General features: G+C 45.3%; 1 protein-coding gene and 1 long non-coding RNA gene across 2 annotated transcripts in view; one reads left to right on the plus strand and one right to left on the minus strand.

Moving 5' to 3' along the window:
• LOC137348120 (type III intermediate filament-like) overlaps positions 1-404 on the plus strand; it is a 44,427-nt gene extending 44,023 nt beyond the window's left edge. The window contains exon 9 of the mRNA XM_068013354.1: positions 35-404. Coding sequence (XP_067869455.1) covers positions 35-106 — 72 coding nt within the window. The 3' untranslated portion in view covers positions 107-404. The remainder of the gene's footprint in view (positions 1-34) is intronic.
• Positions 405-774: 370 nt separating this feature from the next.
• LOC137348126 (uncharacterized) lies at positions 775-12,059 on the minus strand. The gene is made up of 3 exons (XR_010969077.1): positions 11,965-12,059; positions 11,663-11,708; positions 775-842 (listed from the first exon to the last, which is right to left on the minus strand). It is a non-coding gene; the product is annotated as an uncharacterized lncRNA (long non-coding RNA).
• Between the last annotated feature and the right edge of the window lie 7,539 nt (positions 12,060-19,598).

Consider the following 19,598-nt stretch of genomic DNA (forward strand, 5'->3'; position numbering starts at 1 on the left):
TGCATATATTTCTTTTTGTTTTTCCCATTTGCAGGTACTCAGTGAAACTTCACACGAGTATGAAGTGCAAATAGCCAAAGAATCCACCGACTCGAGTGAAGATTAAACGTAGTTAAATTTATGAAGCTTGCAAAATGAGAATGCTGTTTTTCTCTTTATGAAGAAAAAGCTTTTAGGTTTTATAGCTTTCTGGATTTATTTGAAGAGCTACATAGTACAGCTGTATCAGATCATTTGAAAAAATAGTAGTAAAATTTAGAGAAAAAAGTACACAATGACAATATATTTAGTCAAGCAGGTTTGAATTTGAACTTAAAAGTCTTTATTGCTTCACTTTAGTCATTAATTGTAAATTTGCCATCACTGCATGAATAAAACTCACAGCTTGGGGAGGAAAAAAAAAATCAGCATTCGTTGTCCTGAATCTCTTGCTTAGTACAATTATGTATCTAAGTAATATTTAAAGACCCAGTATTGTTCACTCTTCGAATGTATGAAATTTAGGTGTTTCCAATAGCAACAGCACCTTTCTAAAGTTAACAGATAATAAATATACAGAACTAAGAACTAAACAGCACACTTTTAAAGACATTTTGTCATGGCAGTCATTTCTGATTTTATTGTTTAAAGTCACTGCACCACTCTGAAGTTGTTGGTGAACTTTTGTTCATTTTCTAGCACATTTGTGATTAGATGTATTACATGCAGCTCCTGACATGCAACTATAGAAAGCATATTTAAAGAAATGTTCACTTGCTTTCATTTAAAATGTTGCAGAAGGTTTTGGAGATTTTTGATGGTAGTTCAAAGAGTTCTTTTTGGCTTCTTCTGGGAATTGCAATCTGTTTAGAGGAAAAAGGAACAGGGATGTAGCTGCAGGGAGACCAGATAGAAAGAGGTATGCTTGTAGGAACCTTCACCATTCCGAGAGTGTAAAGGGCCTGCACAACATACTAGCACTTAGAGTCATAGGGCTGGATTTTATTCCAGTGAGGAGCACCCTGGCAGTGGGACAGTAGGCAGTGGGAGACCCCGCCTCCGCCCTCTGTCGAACCCACCCCCCCCATTGCTATCTCGGGACAGACAGACAATTAACTACTCTTGAAGGAATAAGCTCCGGCCTCCCCCCGAACTGCTGCGCAATTGGAAGGCTGGCAGCTCTGCAGTACTGGCAGCGTCACCAGGATAGGTAAGTGGGGTAGGGGTTCGGGTTGCCAGGGTCATTCTAGCAGGCCCTGTCCAGTGAGTTGGGGCGGGGGGGGGGAGGGGTGCGGTGGTTAGTGAGGGTGGGAGGTCTTCTCGGGAGGGAGGTGGCCTCACTGCCGGGGATGCCTTCCGGGGCCATGGATTGTCCTCAACAAGGGCCCCCCTACAAACCTGCTAGGAAGCCACCAGGAGGCATCTCCACGAGTCAGCAGGCCCCTCCATCCTCCGCAATATTGGAGTGGAGGCAGGAAGAGGCCCTTAATTGGCCACTTAAGTGCCTCAATAGGTTGCGGTGGGAAGGTTGCCCCTGGCCCTTCCCGCCCCAGAAAAATGGCAGAGGTCCCGGACAACGTTGTGAACTGCAACCCTTGCCATTTTGTTTGCCTCCCACCTCAGTTCCCATCTCCAAGGGTAAGATTAAATCCTGCACATAGGCATAGAGTCAGAAAGCAGGATTTGGAGATGGAAATGGATGCAAGCGGCAACTGAAGTGGCAAGGGGTGCCATTCCCAACGTTGCTTGGGCCCCCTGCCACTTGACCTGGGCAGGAAGGCTGTCCTCCACCATCCCCACCCCAGACAAATTGAGGCCCTTAAGTGGCCAATTAAGGGCCACTTCCCAACTCTACTTCAATATTGTGGAGGACAGAGGGGCCTGCCACCGACCCCATTTACCTGTCGCAGGCTCTTCAACGTCTTTGGCACTGCCGGCCTTTCGATTGGCTGGCAGGTCTGGAAGTGTGAGCTCATCCTGTAAAGGGACGGTGCCCCCAACAAAAGGCAAATTGCCTGTTTATTATTTCTAAAATCTTTCCCACCACTGATGCTAAACTAACTGGCCTGTAGTTGGTAGGACTGTCCTTACACTCTTTCTTGAATGTGGGGGGCACATTTGCTACTCTCCAATACTCTGGCACCTCCCCTGTGTCTAGGGAAGATTGGAAGATTATGGCAAGTTTTTCCACTGTCTCCACTACCAATTCCTTTGTCAACCTGGAATGCATCGACTTATCTATTCTTAAGCATAACAAGATGCACTGCAGCAACGCACCAAGGCTCCTTAGACAGCACCTTCCAAACCTGCGACCTCTACCACCTCGAAGGACAAGAGCAGCAGATGCATGAGAACATCACCACCTGCAAGCTCCCCTCCAAGTCACACACCATCCTGACTTGGAACTATATCGCCGTTCCTTCACTGTCGCTGGGTCAAAATCTTGGAACTCCCTTCCTTACAGCACTGTGGGTGTACCTACCTCACATGGACTGCAACGGTTCAAGAAGACAGCTCACCACCATCTTCTTAAGGGCAATTAGGGATGGGCAATAAATGCTGGCATAGCCAGTGTTACCCACACCCTATGAATGAATAAAAAAAAAACAGCCTTTCCAGTACATTCTGCCTATCAATTTTCACCCCATCCATTTTCACTACCATCTCCACTTCTCCCGATATTCTTTCAGCATCGTCTTCCTTAGTAAACCCCAATGCCAAGTGCTCATTAAGTATTCTAGCTTTACCCTTCAGCTCTATCCAGTCCCAGCCCACCTCTTACTATCCTCTTACTGTTTACATGCCATGAGATAGCAATGGGGGTCCGAGTGAGGGCTGGGGCAGGGTCCGCCCCGCCTTCCAGCCAGCTGAAGGGGCCCCTGTCACTGGAATATAACTGGCCCATAGAATCATAACAGCACAGAAGGCTCATTGAGTCCATATCAGCTCTCTGTGGAGCAATCCAACTAGTCCCATTGACCGGCTCTGTCCCCATAGCCCTGTAAGTTTATTTCCCTTAAGTGCTCATCCAATTTCTTTTGAATCATTCATCATCCCCAGTTCCACCACCCTCCTAGGCAGCGAGTTCCAGGTCATTACCACTCTCTGCATAAAAACGTTCTTCCTCACATCTCCTCTACATCTCTTGCCCAAAATCTTAAATCTGTGCCCCTAGTCCTTGTACCATTAGTTAATGAGTGCAGTTTTTCCTTGTCTAAATTATTTATGCCTGTCATAATCTTGTACATCTCTATTAAATCTTCCCTCAAGCTCCTTAGCTGTAAGGAGAACAACCCCAGCTTCTCCAGTCTAACCCTACAATTAAAACCCTCCTCCCTGGAACCATTCTGGTAAATCTCCTCTGCCCCCTCTCAAGGATCTTCACATCTTTCCTAAGATGTGGTGACCAGAACTGGATGCAATACTCTAGCTGGGGCCTTACCAGAGCTTTTTAAAGGTTCAACATAATTTCCACACTTTTGTACTCAATACCCCTATATTTATGAACCCAAGATCCCTTATGCTTTGCTAACTACTCTCTCAATATGTCCTGCCACCTTCTAAAGATTGATATACATGAACCTCCCCAGGTCTCTCTGTCCCTGGACACTCTTTAGAATTACACCATTTAGACTATGTCGCTTCTTCATCTCCCTTTTGGAAAAATGTATCACCTCTCATTTCTCCCAATATTTTGTCAGAATCGTCTTTCTTAGTAAACCCTGATACCAAGTACTCATTAAGTATTCTAGCATTACCCTGCACCTCTATTGGCCCCAGCCCACCTCTTACTACCCGCTTACTATTTACATGCCGGTATACAAGCACTATACAAATGCAAGTCTTTCTTTCTTCTCTCATTGGCCTGCCCAGCTACCTCTCTCCACTGTTGCTGGCTAATTTTTCAAGGCAACTGAAGGAGGGAGGATCCTACTTCTCATTTGCTGTGCAAGGACATTCATCGAAGAATTGGAATTTGATTAGATCATGTTGGATGCTGCCCCAGTTATTTGTTATCCACGAATCAGTTTTAAAACGTGCACCTCTCCTTTAAGAGCTGCGGGCTGACTTTAAGTGATGGCAGACCCAATCGGCAAACTTCCAAAAAGCAGAATAATTGGTGTCAGCAGTGGACCTAATCAAGGAAATTAACGCTTGACCACCAAAATCGATTGCACCTCTCATTATCGGATGGACAGAGCAGATCCCCAGTTCCAGCTGGTATGCTTACCTTCACCCAGAGTTCATGATAGAGATGAAAGAGAAATGATAGTAGAAAAGGTGTGTCTTATGGAAACACACAAGGAAGTTCCTACACTAAGTAGCAGCTTTATGCTAAATTATGCACTGATGCAGGGAGAGGTGAAATGGAAATCATAAAGAGGTTTTGTATGACCATTCCAGTTCTCTTGCAGAATGCCTCAACTCTAAATATTTAGGTTTTCACATTCCACTATCTTGAGTTCATATCCTAATTTGAAACTGCATTTCAACTCAAGCCACAAAAGAGGAGGTCCCATCTTGTAGAGTGCAGAATATAATTTCAGTTCCTGCTGCAGATGTTATGTATATTTCTATTTTGCCATTTTTTTCCCCACCTTCCTCTGTTTCCCTCCTCTGAAGGCATTGATACATGCCAGGAATCGAGTACAGTTTCAGGGGCACTTGTCTGCCTCTGGCCCATTCTGCATGTGTGAGCTCAAGAGGGTGTAGACAGGCTTTCTGACCAATGGTAGGGGTTTGTACAGTCAAGCCTTATCCTATCCTCATTCAACATCTGCACATAGACACTTTCCAGACATCAATACAAAGCAATGGTTAATTTTCCATTTCCTAGACATGGGGATTTGATACCATTTGTAGTGTTCCTCAACTAATTTAGCACAAGCTTGTATTTTTTTTTTAATTGAGCTTCTAAGCAAAAATACATCAATCATTTGCTGTTGTATCCAGATTTAATTCCTAGGCTGTGTTGTTCTCAACTGGGGCAGTAATGTGAGGCTGCCATTGGCCTCAATATCCCTGGGCTAGAAGGAGGAATATACATCAAATGTCATGCTCCTAATCATTATCCATTGACCTTCGTTGGAAAGTGTTTGAACAAAACTGTTAGATCAGAGCAGGGCTGGGGTCAATTGTGAATAGCCTTCTGGTGTTAACTCTAGACTCACACCTGGAGAATAAAGATTTGGGGCAAGGACCACTTGAAATGCCATAACATACAAGGCTATGGGCCAAGTGCTGGAAAATGGGACTAGAATAGTTAGGTGCTTGATGGCCAGCACAGACACAATGGGCCAAAGGGACTGTTTCTGTGCTGTATAAATCTATGATTCTTTGGCTGTTAGTTCCACTAAATAACATCCCAGAATGAGTTAGCACTATCATTAGAGGAGGGAAAAAGGGGAGTAAAATGAGGGCAGAAAAAAATAGTTTTATGTTGAACAAAATGCCATAATACTGTAACCATAATATTGGACTTATTTAAATGTGAAATTATAACCAAAAATATGAAACATATAAACTTTTCTGTGGAGAGAAAAACAGAGTTAGTGGGCCAGATTTTATTCCGGCGACAGGTGTCCTGGCGGCAGGCCAGAAGACCTGCCTTAGCTCTCCGTCGGACCCCCATAGCTATTAACTGCCTGCCATTGGGGATGCGGTACCTTTAAGGGACAAGCTCCCAGCTCCAAAAGCTGCCAGCCAGTTGGATAGCCAGAAGCTCTGCAGTACCGGCAGCACCACTCAGAGCAGTGGCCACTGCCAATACTGCAGGAGGCCCTGCAGTATGAAGAGAGGAGGAAACCCTGGAAGAGATAAGTGGGGTCAGGGTTGCAGGGGCCATTCAGGCAGGCCCCAGCGACGGGCTGGGGTGGGGGGGGGCGGTGATGTAGAGTGGGTGTTTTTTGGGGGGGTTGGCGATCGCCACCAGGGGGCCTCTCCAGTGACCCTGATTCAGGGGGACCTGATTGAGGTGTACAAAATCATGAGAGGTATAGACAGGGTGGATAGCAAGAGGCTTTTTCCCAGAGTGGGGGATTCAATTACTAGAGGACACGAGTTCAAAGTGAAAGGGGAAAAGTTTAGGGGGGATATGCGTGGAAAGTTCTTTACGCAGAGGGTGGTGGGTGCCTGGAACGCATTGCCAGCGGAGGTGGTAGATGCGGGCACGATGGCGTCTTTTAAGATGTATCTAGACAGATACATGAATGGGCAGGAAGAAAAGGGATACAGAACCTTAGAAAATAGGCAACATGTTTAGAGAGAGGATCTGGATCGGCGCAGGCTTGGAGGGCCGAAGGGCCTGTTCCTGTGCTGTAATTATCTTTGTTCTTTGTTCTTTGACCCTGAATTGCCCCCAAAGGAGGGATCCCCACCCCCGACTCCACTAGGAGGCCAGCAGGTTTTACCTGGCGGCATCCCCCCGCAGCAGTGGGCCCCTCATCCTTCAATTAAATTGAAGTGGAGGCGGGAAGAGGCCCTTTAGTGGCCTTCCCCACCCTGAACTAAACTCGAAGGCATCGGTAAGGTGATGGGCACTCCACCCCCCGCCTTCCCACACAACTTTATGGGCCCCCCTCCTCCATTCCCATCCCTAGGGGGCCCATAAAATTCAGCCCAATTTTTCAAGTAAATTACTTTTCACTTGAACCTTTCATCAGCAGCCACAGGATTTTGTTTTTTATGGTAAAGTTTCTATTTCCTGTCCCTGCTTTTTCTAAGCTAAAAACATGGGTATCACTATTTACAATTTTTCAATCTAACTGCTTGTGAATTAGAATTATTGGCATCTATCTTACATTGAATACTCTCAGTGCATTGTCAGTCGATATCATTTTGATTCTCTTTCTCCCTTTACCTGCTACCAGTTCCATCTTAGATGGTTGTATCCATTAGTTTCACTTTCTTTGTAATTTTTCACTGATGTTTCTACACTAACTACTTGATTCCAAGTGATTTACCCAAGTGCGTACATACAAAATTGATAGTCAGGAGAAAACCAGCTAGCCCATCAAGCCTGTCCCACACCTCATGATGGCTGGAACATCATGACTATAGAAACCCCTCCCCACCCCTCATCCTCCACAGCCATGTAATCTCCTGAATGAGTAAAAAAAAGCAGAGAAAACCTAGGATCAATAAGAGAAAAAATACTCTGGAAAATTCCTCACCGACCCCTTCACACAATTGAAATCAGTCCCGGAGATCACATACACCAAGTGGCATCTATAAAGCCACTTACCGACTACATGATGTGATTTCTGCCCTCGTCAAGAACCGGTCCAGCTCCATCTTGATGGAATGCAGAAATTCAGCATCCACCACAGCAGCTGGAAACACATTCCAGAGGAACACTACTCTCTGGGAAAATAAATACTCTCTGGGAAAAATCACTTTAATCTTTCTTGTCACATCATTTATCACAAGAATGACTCACACATTAGTCATGTTCAATAGTTCTCATTACTAGTGTCTTGATTGATCACTTTCATCCAGGCATTTTGTATGACTGATCTCACTCATATCCATCAGCTGTAAGTATGTTGACTTGTTGATAAGATCAGCTTCATGATTCTCATTCCAGGTGACTCATTGATTGCTCTCACTGCAAATTTTCACTAGCAGTCTCACTCCAGCTTCTTTTGCTTTCACTACTGCCCCAGTGTTGTTCAGTTTCATCAAATGTGTTTTAGGAACATAGGAAATAGGAGCAGGAATAGTCCATTCGGCCCATCAAGCCACTCAAACAGATCATGTTAATCATCTACCTCTATGCCATTATTCCCTACTATCCCCATATCCCTTGATGTCATTAGTATCCAGAAATCTATTGATTTCGGTCTTGAAAATGCTCAATGATTGAGCGTCCACAGTCCTCTGGGGTAAAGAATTCCACAGATTCACCACCCTCTGAGTAAAGAAATTCCTTCTCATCTCAGTCTTAAATGGCTTGCCCCTTATTCTGAGACTATGTCCTTTGGTTCAAGACTCACCAGCCAGAGGAAACATCCTATTCACATCTACCCGGTCACACCCTGCAAGAATTTTGTAAGTTTCAATGAGATCACCACTCATTCTTCAAAACTCTAAAGAGTACAGGGCCAGTTTCCTCAATCTCTCCTCATTAGACAATCCCGCCAACCCAGGGATTAGTCTGGTGAACCTCCGCTGCACTCCTTCCATGGCAAGTATATCCTTCCTTAGATAAGGAGACCAAAACTGTACACAATACTCCAGGTGTGGTCTCACCAAGGCTCTCTCGAATTGCAGCAAGCCATCTTTACTCCTGTACTCAAATCCCCTTGCACTGAAGGCCAACATTCCATTTGCCTTTCTAATTGCTTGCTGCACCTGAATACTAGAGCTTTTAGTGACAAATGAACAAGGACACCCAGGTCAATACTTCCCAATGTCTCACCATTTAAGAAATACTCTGCCTTTCTGCTTTTTTTTTTTACCAAATTGGATCACCTCACACTTATTCACATGATATTCTATCTGCCATGTTCTTGTTCATTCACTTAGCCTGTCCAAGTCCCCTTGAAGCCTCCTTGCAACCTCCTCACAGCTTACATTCCCACCTAGTTCTGTGTCATCAGCAAATCAGGAAATATTACACTTGGTTCCCACATCAAAATAATTTATATAGATTGTGAACAGCTGTGGCCCAAGCACTGATCCTTGCGGTACCCCACTAGTAGATGAGAATGACCCATTTATTCCTGCTTTCTGTCTGTTCACTAATTCTCACTCCATAGCAGTATATTACTCCCAATCCCATGTGTTTTAATTTTGTTCACTAACCTCCTGTTTGGGACCTTATCAAAAGCCTTCTGAAAATCCAAATACACCACATCCACTGGTTCTCCTTTATCTATGCTACAAGTAACATCCTCCAAAAAACTCCAACAGGTTTGTCAAACATGATTTCCCTTTCATAAATCCATATTGACTCTGCCCAATCATATCATTATTTTCCATGTGCCCAGTTATCACATCCTTTATAATAGATTCTAAGATTTTACTGACATCAAACTAACAGCTCTGTAGTTCTCCATTTTTCTCTCTCATTCCCTTCTTAAATCGTGGGTTTACATTTTCTACCTTCTACTCTGCAGGAAGGGTTGCAGAATCTATAGAATTTTGAAAGATAACCACTAGCTCTATAGCTACCTCCTTCGATACTCTGGGATATAGCACATTTCGTCCAGATAATGTATCAACTTTCAATCAGTTAATTTTTGAGTACTACCTCTTTACTGATACTAATTTCTCTCAGATCCTCATTTTTACAAGTCTCTTGGTTCCCTAGTATTTCTGGAACATTTTTGCCATCTTCCTCTATGAAGACAGGCACAAAGGAATATTTAGTCTATCTGCCATTTCCCCACTCTCCACTACAATTCCCCTGTCTCCGCATGTAATGGACCCACATTTGTCCTTGCTAATCTTTTCCTTTTCACATACCTACAGAGCTTTTTACAGTTCGCCTTTATGTTTCTCGCTAGCTTGCATTCATATTCTCTTTTCCCTTTCTTTATCTGTTTCTTGGTCATCGTTTGCTGGTTTCTAAATTACTCCCAATCCTTAGGCTTACCACTTTTTCTGGCGACCTTATAAGCCTCTTCCTTTGAACTAACACAATCTTTAATTTCTATTGTTAGCCACATTTGATTCACCTTTCCTGTTGAGTTATTGTGTCTTAGAGGAATGTACATTTGTTGTAAACCATGTAATACTTCTTTAAATACTAGCCATTGCCTGTCTATCATCAAATCTTTTAATGTATTTTCCCAATCCACCATAGCCAACTTGCCCCTCATACCTTCATAGTTTCCTTTGTTCAGATTTAAGACCCTAGTTTCAGAATGAACTATATCTCTTTCAAATTTAATGTAAGATTTGATCATATTGATGTCACTATTTCCTAATGGCTCCATTACAGCAAGGTTATTAATTAGCCCTTTCTCATTCGATAATACTAAATCTAAAATAGCTCGATCCCTAGTTGGTTCCTCAACATACTCACTCCAGGAATTCATCCTCCACAGCATTCGTGCTAATTAGGTTTACCCAGTCGATATATAAATTGAAGTTGCCCGTTATTACTGTATTGCCCATGCTACATGCAGCTCTAATTTCCTGATTTATACCATGCCCCACACTACCACTACTGTTTGGTGGCCTATAAACAACTCCCACCAATGTTTTCTGCCCCTTGCTATTTTTTAGCTCCACCCAAATTGATTCTGCATCTTGCTCCTTCAAGCTAAGATCCTCTCTCACTAATGTACTGAACTTGTCCTTTATTAACAGTGCTACTCCACCTCCTTTTCCCCTCCGCCTATCCTTCCTAAATGACGAATATCCTTGAATATTCAGTTCCCAGTCTTGGCCACCCTGTAACAACGTCTCTGTAATGGCAATAAAATCATACCCATTTACCTCCATTTGTGCCTTTAAATCATCTATCTTGTTGCGAATGCTGTGTGCATTCAGATAAAGTGCTCTTAACTTTGTCTTAACATTATTCCTCATTCCAATCCTATTTAATGTTTGCCTTTGTCTCATCTGCCTTCCAATTTCACTTACTACTTTTCTACCTCCCATGACCAGTTTTGCTTCCCTCCAATCTGAGCTCCCTCTTAGGTTCCCATCCCCTTGCCAATTTACTTTAAACCCTCCCCAACAGCACTAGCTTATCTCCCTGGGAGGATGTTAATCTTGGTCCTTCTAAGATGCAACCTGTTGATCTTGTACAGGTCCCATCTACCTCAGAATAGGTCTCAATGCTCAAAAATCTGATGCCCTCCCTCCTGCACCAATTCTCCAGCCAGATGTTCAATCGCTCAATCTTTCTATTCCTATGTTCACTAGCACGTTGCACTGGGAGTAATTTTGAGATTACTGCTTTTGAGGTCCTGATTTTTAATTTCTTTCCTAACTCCCTAAACTCTACTTCCAGGACCTCATCCCTCTTCTTACCTATGTCATTGGTACCAATGTGGACCATGACCTCTGGCTGTTCACCGTCTCCCAGAAGAATGTCCTGCAGCCAATCTGTGACATCCTTGACCCTGGCACCAGGGAAGCAACATACGATCCTGGTGTCACATCTGTGGCCACAGAAATGCCTGTCTGTTCCTCTAACTAATGAATCCTCTATCACTATTGCATTTCCACTCTTCTTCTCCCGTCCTGTGCAGCTGAGCCACCCGTGGTGCCATGGACTTGGCTCTTGCTGCACTCCTCTGAGGAACTATCACCCTCACCAGTATCCAAAATAGAAAACTAGTTGATAAGTGAGATCGACTCAGGGGACTCCCGCATTACCTGCCTGGTTCTCTTAGACTGCCTGGTGGTCACCCATTCCCTCTCTGCCTGCACACTCTTAACCAGCGGTGTGACCACCTCCCAAAAAGTGCTATCCATGAAGTTCTCTGTCTTGTGGATGCATCACAGTGTCTCCAGCCATCGCTCGTGTTCTGAAACCCAAAGCTCAAGTTTGGTCAGCCGGTGACACTTCCTGCAGATATGTTTGTCAAGGACACATGGTGTATCCACGAGCTTCCCCCATACCACAGGAGGCACATTTCACTCGGCCGAGCTGCCCTACCATACCTTATCTTTACAAACTAATTATTGTTTGTGTAATAAGTAGAATAGTGTACCAGTTACTCACCAATCAGCTTCTTCCCCTGTATCGCTGTAGAACGAAATAGTGGAGGCTGAAAAGGCAGAAATAGAAAACAGAGTCAAAGGAGCACCTCCTTCCCTCCTTCACTGAACTCCCTCACACATCAAACTCACAGCTTCACATTCTGTCCAAGCAATACTTTCTAATTAGTAACTAGTAATAAATTACACTAAAACTTTCGTAATACTAATCTTGCCACCTATAAGGTAGCTATTTGAGGGTTAAAAAACTACTTTTTCATAATTTTCCAGCTGGTTACAGACACTCTCGAAACAGCAGTTACTCACCAACCAATCAGCTTACAGCTTTTCCATGATGTCACTGTTAGATTTTTGTTTTCCATTCTTTCTTCAAAACCAGTGAGCACTGACTTCCAGCCAGCCTGCCTTTCCACTCTCCCAGGTAATCGCAGGCCCTGAACCTGAGCCTTGATTTATAGCTCCCTCTCTCTGGTGTGATACTTTATAGGTCTGCTGCCTCTCCAGTCTCCCAGATTGAAAGATGGGAAATTGTGGAGCAATTGTGATGCAGAGAGGACATCTTAGGGGATTCAAAGTCTCAGTCTCTGCTTATGGACAGCCCATCCTGAGTAAAGGAGTCCCGGAAGCCTCCTCCATGCCTCCTCTTCCTCCTCCTTTTCATCCTTCTCCTGAGGTAGCCTCCAAAGGCCTGGTGTCAAGGGCTGTGCCCCCATGATAGTTAGGTTATGGAGGACACAGCAGATGTTCGCAATCTTGGATACATGCTTTGATGAATACTGGAGAGCTCCCTACAGCAGTCCAGGCAGTGGAAATGTTGTTCCTGGGGGAGGTGGTGGCATAGTGGCATTGTCACCAGACTAGTAACCCAGAGACACAGGGTATTCCTCTGGGGACATGGGTTCGAATACCACCACAGGAGAAGGTGGAATTTGAATTCAATGAATAAAAAATCTGGAATTAAAAACTAGTCTAATGATGGCCATGAAACCATTATCGATTGTTGTAAAAACCCATCTGGTTCACTAATGTCCTTTAGGGAAGGAAATCTGCTGTCCTTACCTGGTCTGGCCTACATGTGACTCCAGACCCACAGCAATGTGGTTGACTCTTAAGTACCCTCTGAAGTGGCCTAGCAAGCCACTCAGTTGTACCTAACTGCTACGAAGTCAATAAAGAATGAAACCGTACGGACCACCCGGCATCGGCCTAGGCACTGAAAACAAACAACGGCAAACCCAACCCTGTCGATCCTGCAAAGTCCTCCTTACTAACATCTGGGGGCTAGTGCCAAAGTTGGGAGAGCTGTCCCACAGACTAGCCAAGCAACAGCCTGACATAGTCATACTCACCGAATTATACCTGACAATGTCCCAGCCACCACCATCCGCATCCCCGGGTATGTCCTATCCCACCGGCAGGACAGCCTCAGCACAGGTGGCAGCACAGTAGTATATAGTTGGGACGGAATTGCCCTGGGAATCCTCAACATTGACTCGAGACCCCATGAAGTCTCATGGCATCAGATCAAACATGGGCAAGGAAACCTCCTGCTGATTACCACCGACTGCACCCCTCCCCCCCACCCCTCAGCTGATGAATCAGTACTCCTCCATGTTGAACAGAACTTGGAGGAAGCACCAAGGGTGGCAAGGGCACAGAATGTACTCTGGGTGGGGAACATCAATGTCCATCACCAGGAGTGGCTCGGTAGCACTGCTACTGATGGAGCAGGCTGAGGACATAGCTGCTGGACTGGGTCTGCGGCAGGTGGTGAGGGAACCAACAAGAGGGAAAAATATACTTGACCTCGGTCTCATCAATCTGCCTGCCGCAGATGCATCTGTCCATGATAGTATTGGTAGGAGTGACCACCGCACAGTACTTGTGGAGACAAAGTCCCGTCTTCACATTGACGATACCCTCCATCATGATGTGTGCCACTACCACCGTGCTTATAGAGTCATAGAGATATACAGCACAGACACAGGCCCTTCGGCCCACCGTATCCATGCCGGCCATCAAGCCTATCTATTCGAATCCCATTTTCCGGCACTTGGCCCGTAGCTTTGTATATGGCGTTTCAAGCGCTCACTTAAATACTTCTTAAATGTTGTGAGGGTTCCTGCCTCTAAGACCCTTTCAGGCAGTGTGTTCCAGATTCCAACCACCCTCTGGGTGAAAATTGATTTCCTCAAATCCCCTCTAAAGCTCCTTCCCATTACCTTAAATCTATGCCCCCTGGTTATTGACACCTCCGCTAAGGGAAAAAAGTTCTTCCTACCTATGCCCCTCATAATTTTGTATACCTCAATCAGGTCCCTCCTCAGCCCTCTCTGCTCTAAGGAAAACAACCATAGCGTTTTCAGTCTCTCTTCATAGCTGAATTGCTCCAGCCCAGGCAACATCCTGGTGAATCGCCTCTGCATCCTCTCCAGTGCAACCAAATCCTTCTTATAGTGTGGCTATAGTGTACACAGTACTCTAGCTGTGGCCTAACTAGCATTTTTTACAGCTCCATCATAACCTCCCTGCTCTTATATTCCTATGCCTTGGCTAATAAAGGCAAGTATCCCATATGCCTTCCTAACCACCTAATCTACCTGTACTGCTGCCTTCAGATCTATGGACAAGTACATCAAGGTTCCTCTGACCCTCTGTACTTCCTAGGGTCCTACTATCCCTTGCCTTGTTAGTCCTCCCAAAATGCATCACCTCACACTTCTCAGGATTAAGTTCCAATTGCCACTGCTCTGCCCATCTTACCAGCCCATCTATATCATCCTGTAATCTAAGGCTTTCCTCCTCATTATTTACGACACCACCAGATTTCGTGTCATCTGCGCACTTACTGATCATATCTCCCATATTCATGTCTAAATCATTAACGTACACTACAAACAGCAAGGGTCCCAGCACTGATCCCTGTGGTACACCACTGGTCACAGGCTTCCAATCGCAAATACAACCCTTGATCATCACCCTCTACCTCCTGCCGCGAAGGCAATTTTGGATCCCATTTGCCAAATTGCCCTGGATCCTGTGGGCTCTTACCTTTTTGACCAATCTCCCATGCAGGACCTTATCAAAAGCCTTACTGAAGTCCATGTAGACTACATCAACTGCTTTACCCTCATCTACACACCTAGTCACCTCGTCGAAAAATTCAATCAAATTTGTTAGACATGATCTCCCCCTGACAAAGCCATGCTGACTATCCTTGATTAATCCCTGCCTCTCCAAGTGGAGATTAATCCTGTCCTTCAGAATTTTTTCCAATAGTTTCCCTAGCACTGATGTTAGACTCACTGGCCTGTAATTACCTGGTTTATCCCTACGACCCTTCTTGAATAATGGTACCACATTCGCTGTCCACCAATCCCCTGGCACTTCTCCTGTAGCCAGAGAGGATTTGAAAATTTGTGTCAGAGCCCCTATCTTCCCCCTTGCCTCAGATCGCAGCCTGGGATACATCTCATCTGGGCCTGGGGATTTATCCACTTTTAAGCCTGCTAAAACTACTAATACCTCCTCCCTTTCAATGCTAATTTGTTCAAGTATATCACAATCCCCTTCCCTGATCTCTACACCTACATCATCCTTCTCCATAGTGAACACAGATGAAAAGTAATCATTTAAAACCTCACCTATGTCCTCCGGCTCCACATACACATTGCCACTTTGGTCCTTAATGGGCCCTACTCTTTCCCTGGTTATCCTCTTGCCCTGAATATACTTATAAAACGCCTTGGGATTTTCCTTTATCTTGCCTGCCAGTGTTTTTTCATGTCCCCTCTTCGCTCTCCTAATTACTTTTTTCAGTACCCCCCTACATTTTCTATATTCCTCTAGTGCCTCCGCTGTTTTCAGCCCTCTGAATCTGTCATAAGCCTCCTTTTTTTCCCTTATCCAATCCTCTATATCCCTTGACATCCAGGATTCCCTGGACTTGTTGGTCCTACCCTTCACCTTTACGGGAACATGTTGGCCTTGAACTCTCACTATTTTCTTTTTGAATGATTCACACTGCTCTGATGTAGACGTTCCTTCAAGAAGCTGCTCCCAGTCCACTTTGGCCAGATCCTATTTTATCATATTGAAATCGGCCTTCCCCTAATTCAGTACCTTTATTTTTGGTCCCTCTTCGTCCTTTTCCATAACTACATTAAATCTTACAGAGCTTTGGTCGGTATTCCTGACCTGTTCCCCAACTGACACTTCTACCACTTGTCTGGCTTCATTCCCGAAGATTAGGTCCTGTATCATCCCTTCTCTTGTAGGACTTTCTGTGTACTGGCTCAAAAAGCTCTCCTGGATGCACTTTAAGAATTCTGCCCCTTTTAAGCCTTTTGCACTAGGACTATCCCAGTTGATACTGGGGAAGTTGAAATCGCTGACTATTATTACCCTATTATTTTTACACCTCTCTGAGATTTGCTTACATATCTGCTCCTCTATCTCTCCCTGACTGTTTGGAGGCCTGTAGTACACTCCCAGCCAAGTGATTGCCCCCTTTTTGTATTTAAATTCTACGCATATGACCTCATTTGAGGAACCTTCTAAGATATCATCCCTCCTTACTGCAGTAATTGACTCCTTGATCAATAGTGCAATGCCACCTCCTCTTTTACACCCCCACCCCCCTGCCTGCCACCCCCCACCCAACCCCAACACAGTCACATCTGAAGATTCTATACCCTGGAATATTGAGCTGCCAGTCCTGCTGTTCCCTCAACTATGTCTCCGTGATTGCAATAATATCATATTCCCATATGTTAATCAATACCCTCAATTCATCTGCCTTACTTGTAAGACTCCTTGCACTGTACGACTCTATGACTCTACGAGATCCAACAATGCAAAGCTGGGCATCCATGAGGTACGGTGCACCATCAGCAGCAGCAGAATTGTACTCAACCACAATCTGTAATCACATGGCCCGGCATATTCCCCACTCTACCATTTATATCAAGCCGGGGGATCAACCCTACTTCAATGATGAGTGCAGGAGGACATGTCAGGAGCAGCACCAGGCACACCTCCAAATGAGGTGTCAACCTGGTGAACCTGCAACCCAGGACTACTTGCGTGCCAAACACTGTAAGCAGCATGCAATAGACAGAGCGAAGCGATCCCATAACCAACGGATCAGATATAAGCTCTGCAGTCCTGCCACATCCAGTTGTGAATGGTAGTGGACAATGAAACAACTAACTGGAGGAGCTGGCTCCATAATTATCCCCATCCTCAATAATGGGAGAGCCCAGCACATCAGTGCAAAAGATAAGGCTGAAGCATTTGCAACAATCTACAGCCAGAAGTGCCCAGTTGATGATCCCTCTCAGCCTCCTCCTGAAATCCGCAGCATCACAGATGCCAGTCTTCAGCCAATTCGACTCACTCCTCATGATATGAAGAAATGACTGAAGGGACTGTATTCTGCAAAGGCTATAGGCCCTGACAACATTCTGGCAATAGTACTGAAGACCTGCACTCCAGAACATGCCTCGCCCCGAGCCAATCTGTTCCAGTACAGCTGCAACACTGGTATCTACCCGGCAATGTGGAAAATTGCCCTGGTATGTCCTGTACACAAAAAGCAGAACAAGTCCAACCCGACCAATTACCGCCCCATCAGTCTAATCTCAATCATCAGCAAAGTGATGGAAGCTGTTGTTGACAGTGCGATCAAGTGGCACTTGCTCAGCAATAACCTGCTCACTTTGGGTTCCGCCAAGACCACTCAGCTCCAGCCCTCATTACAGCCTTGGTTCAAACAAGGACAAAAGAGCTGAACTCAATAGGTGAGGTGGGAGTGACTGCCCTTGACATCAAGGCAACATTTGACCGAGTATGGCATCAAGGAGCCCTAGCAAAACTGAAGCCAATGGGAATCAGGGGGAAAACTCTCCACTGGTTGGAGTCATTCCTAGCACAAAGGAAGATGGTTGTGGTTGTTGGAGATTAATCATCTGAGCTCCAGGGCATCACTGCAGGAGATCCTCAGGGAAATGTCCTAGGACCAACCATCTTCAGCTGCATCATCAATGAACTTCCTTCAATCACAAAGTCAGAAGTGAGGATGTCCGCTGATGATTGCATAATGTTCAGCACCATTCGTGACTCCTCAGATACTGAAGCAGTCTATGTAGAAATGCAGCAAGACCTGGACAATATCCAGGCTTGGGCTGATAAGTGGCAAGTAACATTCGTGCCACACAAGTGCCAGGCAATGACCATCTCAAACAAGAGAGAATTTTACCATCTCCCCTTGATGTTCAATGGCATTACGATCGCAGAATGTCCCACTATCAACATCCTGGGGGTGACCATTGACCAGAAACTGAACTGGAGTAGCCATCTAAATACAGTGGCTAAAAGAGCAGGTCAGAGGCTAGGAATCCTGCAGTGAGTAACTCACCTCCTGAGTCTCCAAAGCCTGTCCACCATCTAACAAGGCACAAGTCAGGAGTGTGTTGAAATACTCTCCACTTGCCTGGATGGGTGCAGCTCCAACAACACTCAAGAAGCTCGACACTATCCAGAACAAAGCAGCCCGCTTGATTGGCACCCCATCCACTACCTTCAACATTCACTCCCTCCACCACCGACGCAGAATAGCAGTAGCCTATACCATCTACAAGGTGCACCGCAGCAAGGCACCAAAGTTCCTTAGACAGCACCTACCAAACCTGCGACCTCTACCACCTAGAAGGACAAGGGCAGCAGATGCATAGGAAAACCGCCATCTGCAAGTTCCCCTCCAAGCCACACATAATCCTGACTTGGAACTATATCGCCGTTCCTTCACTGTCTCTGGGTCAAAATCCTGGAACTCCCATTCTAACAGGATTGTAGGTGTACCTATCCCACAGGGACTGCAGTGGTTCAGGAAGGCGGCACACCACCACCTTCTCAAGGGCAATTAGGGATGGGCGATTAGAGATGGGCAATAAATGCTGGCTTAACCAGCGACACCCCCATCTGAGGAACGAATTTAAAAAAGGACACGATGGTTTGCTCCACGATGATCCTGGTTGATGCATGTCTCTCATTATAGGCATGCTATCCTCACGTGGTCAAGTGGCAAATAGGAGTCATTATCCTGGTGTACAGTGGTTATCGCTTCTCACCCATCAAGCAACCAACGTCTAGTTCTTTGTGGAGGCTCAAAGATGGCAGGTACGTCTGACTGGCACAGTATGAAGGCGCTGTGGCTCCTACCAGGACAGCAGGCATTCAATGACAGCATCTTCTGGTCATGACCGCACACCATCTGGATGTTGATAGAGTGGTAGGCCCTGCAGTTACAGAACATTTCCCATCTAATATTTGGAGCCTGGAGTCACATGTAGGCCAGACCAGGTAAGGACAGCAGATTTGCTTCCCTAAAGGACATTAGTGAAGCAGATGGGTTTTTACAACATTTTTCAATGGTTTCATGGCCTTCATTAGACTAGCTTTTTAATTCCAGATTTATTAATTGAATTCAAATTCCACCTTCTGCTGTGGTGGGATTTGAACCCATGTCCCCAGAGCAATACCCTGGGTGTCTGGGTTACTAGTCTAGTGACAATACCACTATGCCACCGCCTCCCTTTCCACTCAAGTGTCACATTCCTTCTTGTAGGCGTGCCGCACTTGGGTGAATAATCTTAAATTTGCACATTCCAGGACGTGAGACTTCAATCGACCATAAAAGGTATGAAAGAGGTTTACAGAGAACACACTGACACAAATGGGAATGCACAGGTGTCACAGCAATGTAAATGCGTCTTTTACTAAATGTCCTCACCAACATGTGTGTCCTTTTCTCTGTGCAAATAATGTGGGCCAGCATGTAGCGCGAATGCCACATCCCTTTGCACCGTTAGCCCTTCAGGAGAGCCAACGTATGCAATATCATTGCCATGCCACCATTACTCATGAGAGTCTCCACGGAC

The sequence above is a fragment of the Heterodontus francisci genome, chromosome 2, assembly GCF_036365525.1.
Source record: "Heterodontus francisci isolate sHetFra1 chromosome 2, sHetFra1.hap1, whole genome shotgun sequence".
Taxonomy (NCBI): Eukaryota; Metazoa; Chordata; class Chondrichthyes; order Heterodontiformes; family Heterodontidae; genus Heterodontus; species Heterodontus francisci.